The following is a 9,257-nucleotide window of genomic DNA, read 5'->3' as shown; positions in this document are numbered from 1 at the left end:
AATTATATGTGAACGCGAGGCCTTGAAGCTTACCCATTGTTCTGTTGTTTCAGGTGCAACTTGTTGCGGAAACGCAGAGTATTTCAACAATCAATCATTGGTAAGTTGGTTTCAAATCTTTGTCCTACCTACAGAGTGTATAGTATGATCTAGATGCATGAGAAGTTGTGTTGCTGTGTTTGTCAGGATTGGGCATCTTACTCCATGGCTGCACCTTATTTTGGCAGGAATAGGATAGCAACTGCATATGATCCGAATTGTGTTGTAAGTGAGATGTGTTGAAATGAGTGAAGATCAAAGCTCCAAATTTATCCTATTTTGATCTCTTTAAGTTCTGTGCAGATGATTGGAGCCGGGCAAGGAAGGGCCGTGCTGCCTCTGGATGGCGATCAAGGCGTTCCCATGCTTGTCAACGCCAAACAGTACCACGCTATTCTCAGGCGTCGTCAAACCAGAGCTAAACTCATGGCTCAGAACAAGGTGGCAAGGACAAGAAAGGTATGTACTACTACTTAAAAACACTACACAGATTTAAATTCTTCCCAAAGTCAACTATTGATCACTTCAATGTGCAGCCATATCTCCAGAGTCTCGCCACCACCACGCTCTCAGGAGAGCACGGGATCCGGGGGCGCTCTTGACACGAAGAAGTCCAGCCCCACTGCTCAAGAATCCGAGATCCAGCACCCCTGGGGCACATCCACCTCTGGCTCTGATGGCTCGTGCATATTCAACAACGACGAGTTCTTCCAACAGCTGCGCATGGGGACAAAACCGCATATGATGGCACGCAACAACATGCTACTGTGCCGCAAATCCACAGCACAACCTGATTGTGTGGTTAACCGCAGTTCATCCTTGGCTATACTTGTTTTTTTAGCTAAATTATTTTGCTATGGAGCTTTCAAATGAACTCATCTTTGTGCTAGATTTTGAAAATATGGTTTGCTTGATTTAGGTGCATAAGTTGAACAATGTGTATGGAAATTAACTCCCAACTTTATACATACATGTGGAACATTGAGCATAAGAAATTCATAAATGATTGGGTCTCAAACATCCCCAGGTCTCCAAACGTTGGAAAATCCGGTAAAGGATGCGTTTGGGTAGCGGATCTGTTGTAAGATCTTCCCGACCCCGTATTTTTCCCTCCAGCTGAAGTACATCATTGCTATATGAACAAAGAGTAATGCAACTAGAAAGGAGATAAGGGATATAAGGCTGATTATGACAACAATAAGGTCCACTGATTTAGTTTTGGTATTGGGAGTGATCACCATTGTAGATGCTCCGTAGCTAACTGCGATAGCTATCAGCGACACCCACATACCAAACAAAGCAATATTCAACAGAAAAATGTTTCTGGATGTCAGTCCACTGGCGATGAGAAAGATTGTGAGGATGGATGAAACGAATGCCACAATGTTTGCACGTACCAAATGTTTGTATATATGTGGATGCGTATATGCAATCACAGCTTCACCGGCCTTGTGTGATGACGTGTCTTCCTGCCACATGCCGCCTGGTGGATTGACAGCGTTCTGGAATGCCATCGTTGTTATCAAGACCACCACCACCATTGTCGTGTTGCTCATCTCGGGGATGGCACTCTCAAGTGGTGGCGGTAACAATTTTAACAAGCTTCTTCTAATCTCCGAATAGCTACTACTTGTGTACCGAGGACTCTCATTCAAGATTTGCAGTGGGGTTTTGCCTGTGGAATTGCGTGTCCGCCTCTTTATTTTCTTGCTTTCCACCAAGTATTGTATAGTCTGATTTTTTTTTTTATAAAATTAATACACTTTGGGCTACAATATATTTCATTTATGTAAGAAAAAGATGGAATATGTGGTTACCTCAAGTTGATTGGCCCTGACAGCCAAATGCAATATTGTCTCACCATCCTCATCAAATGCATCAACAAGATCCTCTCCTAACCGGTCTACTAAAACCTTGAGCGTCCTAAGTTGACCGTGTTTTACGCACAAGTGTAGCACAGTCTCTTTGCGATGTAACCTCTCCATAACAAGCAAATGGCTCTCTTGAAGGAGACGTTTCACGATCTCAACATGTCCTTTCATGGCTGCAATATGAAGCGGGTTCATATCATGGCAGTCTCGCCACCAGCAAGCCTCGGGGCTACTGATAACAACCTTTGGCAGATCTCCACGTGCCCTTCTTCTGCTGCAATGTGAAGAGGGGATGATTTTTGAGAGTCTGAGATCCGCGCTAGCCTCGGATTAAACTTGAGCACCTCTTCAACAATGGATGCTTGTCCATGCATTGCTGCAACGTGTAGAAGATTTCTTGAAAATGGAAACGAGACTCCATGAACAAGATATGGATCTTCTTCGACTAGTCGTACGAGTATTGCGACATCTCCTTTTGATGCAGCATCGTAGAGTTTCTTTTCTACTACTTCACTCACCATCCTTTCCCAATTGCTTCTCCTTATTCACAAATCATCTTATAAGGTTGGGTAACACGCAGTTTCTACCTAATTTCCCCACTACTTCACAATACCTTCCAATTCAAATTGACTCACAAGAAAATTCTACCCAGCAACTTCCTCACTACTTGGAAATTTCTGAAGAAATTAAAGACCTATTATAAAGGTTGACTCAAGTTAAAGAAAACTTTAGAAGAAAGATTTTATTAATTCTCTGAAATTAACAATAAAAGGTCTGTAAATAAACATCGTTCGAATATACTTTGATTGTTGTATCGAACCTCTGACCATTTTGGTCATCATACACATTCACTTTTATTGTTTTATTTAATTAGAAAAATAACGCTTTAACATTTGTTGGAATTCTAACCCAAATAAATGGTAAGTTTCTAAAAACAACATTGAACTTTGATCACATTTTAAGTTTGCCATGCTCTATGAATTGTAGCAATGATAATACTTACTACTACTATTTTTAAATTTGTAGCGAAATAGACGCTCCCAAATACATGAAAAAATATTATGTGTAACCTTTGTTAGGACATGATCTCACTAATGTAATTTTATTCCATTACACTCAACATAGTGGGAAACAAAAAAGATGCTGAACAAAACATGGACACACACGTCATGTGGAATGCTATATTTAGAAATGTTCAACGATTGAATCTCAAACATCTCGGGTCTCGAAATGTTGGTAAATCCAATACAGGATCCGTTTGTATAGAGGATCCGTTGTAAGATCTTCCTGACTCCGTATTTTTGCCTTCCAGTTGAAGTAATGACTTAGCAGATGCAAAAAGAGAAACATGAGTACAAAGGCGACAAGGCACGCAAGGATGAATATGATGGTGATAAGGTGAATTGGTTTATTTTTTATGTTGGGAGCGGTCACCATTGTGGATGCTGCGTAACTCAATGTGATAGCCATCATCGACACCGCCATAGCATACACGGCCATCCTCCAGAAGCAAATGTTTACGGATGGCGCTTCAGTGGTGATGAGTAAGATTGCGAGGAAGGATGAAATGAATGCTACGGTGTTAGCATGCACCAAATATCTGTATATATGTGGATGAGTATGTGCTATCACAGCATCACCGGCCTTGTGTGATGACGTATCTTCCTGCCAAATGCCACCAGGTGGGTTGATGGAGTTCTGGAATGCCATCGTTGCTATCAGGATCACCACCACCATCATCGTGTTGGTCCACTTGGGCAATATTTTGTCAAGTGATGGTCGTAACAGTTTTAATAATAATTTTCTAACTTCCGAATACCTAGTAGCTGTGTAGCGAGGGCTCTCATTTAAGACTTGCAGTGGTGTATGGCCTCTGATATTACGTGTTCGCCTCTTTATTTTCTTGTTGTCCACAAGGTATTGTATAGTCTGAGTTTTTTCATAAAATTAATCAAAATAAAGAAAACATAAAAAAGATGGAATTGGTGATTACCTCAAGTTGATTGGACCTGACAGCCATATGCAATATTGTCTCTCCATTCTCATCATCTGCATCCACAAGCTCAGCTCCCAGCCTATCTATCAACACCTTCAACGCCCCAAGTTGACCGTGTTTCACGCACAAGTGCAACACAGTCTCTTTGCGAGGCAACCCCTCCATAGCAAGCAAATGACTCTCTTCAAGGAGATGCTCCATGATCTCAACGTGCCCTTTTATCGCAGCAATATGAAGCGGATTCATATCATGACAGTCTCGCCACCAGCAAGCCTCGAGGGCTACTACTAACAACTTTTGGCAGATCTCGGCTTGCCCTTCTTCTACTGCAATGTGGAGAGGGGATGATTTTTGGGAGTCTGAAATCCGCGCTAGCCTCGGGTTAAGCTTAAGCACCTCTTCAACGATGGCAGTGTGTCCATGCATTGCTGCTATGTGCAAAAGATTTCTTGAACATGGAAATGGGACTTCATGAACAAGATATGGATCTTTCACTCACCATCCTTCCCCTCTAAGCTCTCTCTCTCTCTCTCTAGTTTCTCTTTTCTTCTTTTTAACACACACACACACACACACACACACCAAAGGTCTTAAAGGTCTGATAAGGTTGGCTAACAAGTGGTTCTAACTAATTTCCTTACTACTTCGCAATATGACCCACAGAAATTCATACTATTAAAGTTGACTCAGAAGAAAATTCTAATTAACTAATTTCCCGAAGAGAACAGAAATTAACCATTTATGCACAAAGTTGTCTGAAATTAACCATAAAAGGAGGTTTCTAATTAAAAGAGTACCATCCATGTGCAGCACATATAAGAAATATGCCAAAATTAAGTGGTTGAGCAAGTAATAATTAGAAAAAAGCTTAATATGCATAACTTTTCAAAAACTACGCCAATAATGTAGTTTCATTCACATGTTAATTAAATTAATATTCTTCACATATACATGGACAATAGGGATAAGGGTGAGTCGAAATCGCCCCAAAAAGAGTTCGAATAAAATATTTATATATGGATTGGTTTTGTAAGAACGTATTTTGTCGTGCGAATATGCATGAGAATACCGGTTATTGGTTAATATGTAATTAAAGTACTTGCTGTAAAACAATAGTATAACCTAACATTAGTATTTGTAACAACTTTTTTTTTTAAATTAAATTTGCGAAGTTTCAAACTATTTTAAAAATATACTGTATTAAAAATTGATGTCATTAATCAAACAAGGACTAACATTTAGGCCATAAATTAGTTACAATTAGCCCTTAATTGGTTATTTCTCCGTCTCAAGACTCTCAACCCCCACTTGCTGCCGTGCCAAGCACCACCGTTTTATCGGACTACGACAGAGCTGACGACAATGGCAACACGTGTTCGATTGCACGGGAACTTTTTAAAGCGAATCGTTTTTACTTCTCCATCACTCGGCAACGTTCAATCTTTTATTCCAAATGTTCTCTCAGTATAAATATTAATGTGTATTTTATCTCATTTTAGGAACGTTAAAAACACTATCTCGAAAAAATCCAATTATTTATTAAATCACGTTGTACTTTTTATTAATGAATTACAATTCTAATTACTTATGCTCGTCCTTTTATAAACTTTGCATATCTACTAGTTTAATGTGTGAATATGCACATTACAAATTGAAGAGATCAAATAGAAACTTCCTCTCCCTATACTTTATATAACTTGTTTGATACGTCCAGAAAAGCAGAGCAAAGAACAAAATGTCATCCCATTATAAGGCGTGTTTGATACGTCCAAAATCCAGAAAGTCGTTGTGAGGCTAGTTATATTTGACTCCATGCTGCTAAAACTAAAGGTTGTTTCACATTATTAGGTTATCTCCTACGGCGCCCTTCCCGTTCGCCCCTCGGGGACGGGCGACCGCGAGGGCGCCATAGTGGGCGGGAAGGCGCCCCGCCGTCCCGAGTGCCCCTGCGAGCGCTCGCCTCCGTCGACGGGCGAGTGGGACGGGGGCCCGTCTTTGTGAAGTCGATCAAGCATCCGGTCGGGCCAAAGAAGAGCTACTTTGCGACCCGGCAAGAGGCAGCGCGCAAGGATGTTGAGCGCGCAAGGTTGAGCGGTTGCGCGCATTTACCGACATGCGGCAAAGAAATGCCCATATTCGACTTCAGGAGGATATCATCGAAGAGGTTTGGACGCGGAGGGGTGGACACTGATGTGGTTGTTTTTTTTTTCGCATGATGTATGTTTTTTTTTCTACTATGTAATTTTTTTTTCGAATTATGTATGTTTTTTTTTAATGAAATTTTCGTATTTCCCGTTCGTATTTTTGTCGGATTATGTCCTCCGTGAATTTAAATTTTAATTGTGATTAAAATTGTGGGAAGGGCGAGTGGAAGGGGCGAGTGGGAAGGGCTAGTGCAGTGGGAAGGGCTAGTGATGTGGCAGTGGAATGGGAGGGGCGAATGCTGACGTGGCATGGGAAGGGCGCGTGGGAGGGGCGAATGGGAGGGGCGCCACCGGAGATAACCTTAGTTGGATCATGCCACCACTCTTTAATGTAGCTAGCTACGAAATTACTAGTAAATTAATTGATTCTCTTTTATTAATATAAAAAAGGTTCATATAAAAACTTTGTTAAGTTGAGAACGTTAGAGCATCCGCATCCGTGCTCATGCGGTCGAGACTACATCGAGCCACCGTTGCGATTGTCTCAACGTGGAGAATGGCTCGCCGCAGAGACCACGGCTCTGTCTGGTGAGACCACGTGCCCTGCCACGTGGCATGCCTTGGCAGTGATGCCCACTCGCCCCCGCGAGTGGAAGTCATTTTCGACTGTTGCTTCTTTTTTTTTTTAAATTCGGAAAAAACTTGAAATAAAATTCCAAAATATTTCCCCCTTATTTTTAATTTTTTTTTTATATCCTTCAATTTTTTTGGAATGTCTATAAAGTAATCAATCCGCCTTAATGTTTTATTGTTTCAATATTCCAACTATAAAACCATTAGTATTAGGCAGACTAATTAAGGAGACCCAAACATTAGTCGGAATTATATGCTTTGCTTGTTTTGATTACATATGTTGAACAATGTCTATGGAAATTAATACCCAACTTTTTAGCATTTTCATAAAATTTAAGTCCAAATTTTGTACTAACATTTTAATAATTCAGGGCCTTTAAGCAGAAAAGGCCCAAGGCATCAAAATGACGAATGGATAAATCTCAATCCCTCAGCTCATAGTTTTCAGAAAAACAAGATTTCTTCACTACTACGGACTACCAGTCCAATAAAGATTTTCAGACACGCAGAAAAAAAGATCTCAAGAAAGCCATTGAAATCATCACAAATTTGACATCCCAAAATACAAATCTAAACACCATTAACAAGATAATGTAAGAGCTCTGAGCCCAAGATTGCTTTCATAGAGATCTATAACCCCAGAACAAGAAACTAAACTGTCTAGCAACATCATGTGAGTGGGAAAAAGGCTAAAACTTGCATTTCTACATATTTACAAGATTTACAATGGTATATACTATGATAATAGGCCAGACAAAAAGGGGCTGACAACACACAAAAACACTTGTTTTACCCCTTGGATTTGGATTCACAAAGCAAAGCTCTCTTGATTCTTAGTCGAGAGCCGCTTGAGAAACTCATAGGTAGTGATCATGGTTGTTGCAGATATCGACATTGAAGCCCATCTCGGCCCCAATCCTCGATAGCAAGCACCCAATCCACCCTCCTTCACCAAGTTCCTCACGGTTTGCACGGCCGTGAGAGTCCTACCACAACCACCGTCCAAAACCTGCAGCCTCGTCTTAATAGTGTCGAGTGGCATTGTCACCAGCGCAGACGCTCCACTAGCCATTGCAGCACTGAATGCCTGAACCGCCACCACAGACTTCCCATCCGGTCTATAAACATTCTCATCACTCTTACTGCAGAAGTAGCATCCAATGCCGCTCCAAATCCCTCTATGCGCCATCGAGTAAGAAGCCCACCACACAGCATTCGAAGGAGCATAAGTCAGTATAGATATCCCAAACCCTCTGTACAACCCCCTCACCCCATCTGCCCGAACAATCTTCCTAAACGCGTCTATCCCACCGCTATACTTGTCACCTCCCTGCACCATTAGCCTCTGGCTCACCACATCAATTGGAGTCCAAACCAACTGAGCAGCCATTGCAGCACTAACTCCAGCAGCAGCATTCGCTATGGCCGAAGCTGAGGCCTCGGATAACCCTAGACGGACGCTAGCAACATTGCCTACATTACTCTTGGTAACCTCAAGAGCACCCATGTAAAGAGAACGCGCAGGTATGGTTCCCATGAGGGAAGTCCCAAAACCGCGGTAGAAACCCCTCCAGCCCTCGCTCCGGAAGATCGAGGCCGCCATTTTGAAGCATGGGCAGTTGTTCAGCATCACCTGCTGCCGCGTTTTGAGCACAACAATCGGGTAAAGAGTGCCCGAAACACCTGAAAACAGAGCAGCGCCGAGGAAGAAAAACTTGGATTTATCAAGCATCTCCCAATCTATATCGGCTGGCAGATGGATTTCAGTAGCTGGATCATCCTCCGCGGCCCTCAAACTCATCTTCGCCACTTTCGATTTCTAGGTTTTCTATCCAATAAAACCGATAAAGCCCCTTTTCCAGCTACGTGTAACAAAATCCCCAAATCCAAATCCAGCTGGCCGTATACTAGTAAAAAATATGTACTGTAGAAAGTTAGACCTAACTAAAATCGGATTGCAGCTCAAACTACCGTAAAACCAAAATCCTCACGATTTCTAAGTCTAAACACGGCTAATATTGATTTTTTCCGCTTGCGCAAACAAATTAAAGAGCGGAAATGAGTGATCCAGCATTTTCCGATCATTTGGGATTAGGACTTTAGGGTATCGGCAAGTGCAACGAAGTATGGTGATAAATGCAAAAACAAAAAGCAGAAAAAGTTGAGTGTTGAATTGGGAGGCGAGGGTTTTGGAATATGGGAGAAAGGGACACGTGTCAGTTATTGTTTCGAGAAGTAGGTGTTCTTCCGTCGTGGGATTCAGTGATATCCCGCAAAACTTTGCTTGTTTCATTTTCTCAATTTAATCAGATTAATTTAAATTAGTTGTAATTTTAATTATTGGGAAATTGGTCTCTAAAACCATGAACTTTGCCAAAAATTTGGTATTTCCCATGAACTTTGAAATTGGTATATAATATCATGAACTTTACATTTTGTTTGGTATTTCTCACGGCATGTATATTTGACTAACTTACGAGACTTTTTAATCATACTTGACACAATTAAATCTACATGGTTTTCAACGTGACTTTTTATCCTATATGTTATGAACTTAAAAAGTGGTTTAAAATA

General features: G+C 41.2%; 3 protein-coding genes and 1 long non-coding RNA gene across 5 annotated transcripts in view; 1 reads left to right on the top strand and 3 right to left on the bottom strand.

The window, feature by feature from the left end:
- Positions 1-2,431, bottom strand: part of LOC125190085 (ankyrin repeat-containing protein At5g02620-like) — a 3,783-nt gene extending 1,352 nt beyond the window's left edge. Inside the window, exon 1 of the mRNA XM_048087282.1 lies at positions 2,255-2,431. Within this exon, the coding sequence (XP_047943239.1) occupies positions 2,255-2,431 (177 nt within the window). The remainder of the gene's footprint in view (positions 1-2,254) is intronic.
- On the top strand, positions 9-586 carry LOC125187527. The gene is made up of 4 exons (XR_007170620.1): positions 9-100; positions 187-264; positions 343-498; positions 576-586. It is a non-coding gene; the product is annotated as an uncharacterized LOC125187527 (long non-coding RNA).
- Positions 2,432-3,054: 623 nt separating the features above from the next.
- LOC125190963 (ankyrin repeat-containing protein ITN1-like) lies at positions 3,055-4,171 on the bottom strand. Of its 2 annotated transcripts, none has more exons than XM_048088397.1 (2): positions 3,904-4,171; positions 3,055-3,839 (listed from the first exon to the last, which is right to left on the bottom strand). In XM_048088397.1, the coding sequence occupies exons 1-2, from the start codon at positions 4,150-4,152 to the stop codon at positions 3,120-3,122; spliced, it is 969 nt and encodes a 322-aa protein (XP_047944354.1). In that variant the 5' UTR covers positions 4,153-4,171; the 3' UTR covers positions 3,055-3,119. The 2 variants fall into 2 exon arrangements, with proteins under 2 accessions (XP_047944354.1, XP_047944355.1); XM_048088398.1 differs by having other exon boundaries at positions 3,055-3,812.
- A 3,104-nt stretch (positions 4,172-7,275) lies between these two features.
- On the bottom strand, positions 7,276-8,847 carry LOC125187219 (solute carrier family 25 member 44-like). Its single transcript, XM_048083765.1, has one exon. It carries the CDS (start codon positions 8,482-8,484, stop codon positions 7,492-7,494), a length of 993 nt encoding a protein of 330 aa, XP_047939722.1. The 5' UTR covers positions 8,485-8,847; the 3' UTR covers positions 7,276-7,491.
- Positions 8,848-9,257: the final 410 nt, after the last annotated feature.

Source organism: Salvia hispanica, chromosome 5 (genome assembly GCF_023119035.1).
Source record: "Salvia hispanica cultivar TCC Black 2014 chromosome 5, UniMelb_Shisp_WGS_1.0, whole genome shotgun sequence".
Taxonomy (NCBI): Eukaryota; Viridiplantae; Streptophyta; class Magnoliopsida; order Lamiales; family Lamiaceae; genus Salvia; species Salvia hispanica.
Note: the sequence above shows the minus strand (reverse complement) of the source record. Positions and strands in the feature narration are given on the sequence as shown.

What these genes read in the sequence shown, in the direction of transcription:
- LOC125190963 (XM_048088397.1), bottom strand. Translation starts at nt 4,152, where the DNA reads ATGAATCCGCTTCATATTGCTGCGATAAAAGGGCACGTTGAGATCATG. An exon ending in TCAGGTCCAATCAACTTGAG is followed by an intron (nt 3,840 to 3,903) that starts GTAATCACCAAT and finishes GAAAAAACTCAG; the next exon opens with ACTATACAATACCTTGTGGA.
- LOC125187219 (XM_048083765.1), bottom strand. Translation starts at nt 8,484, where the DNA reads ATGAGTTTGAGGGCCGCGGAGGATGATCCAGCTACTGAAATCCATCTG.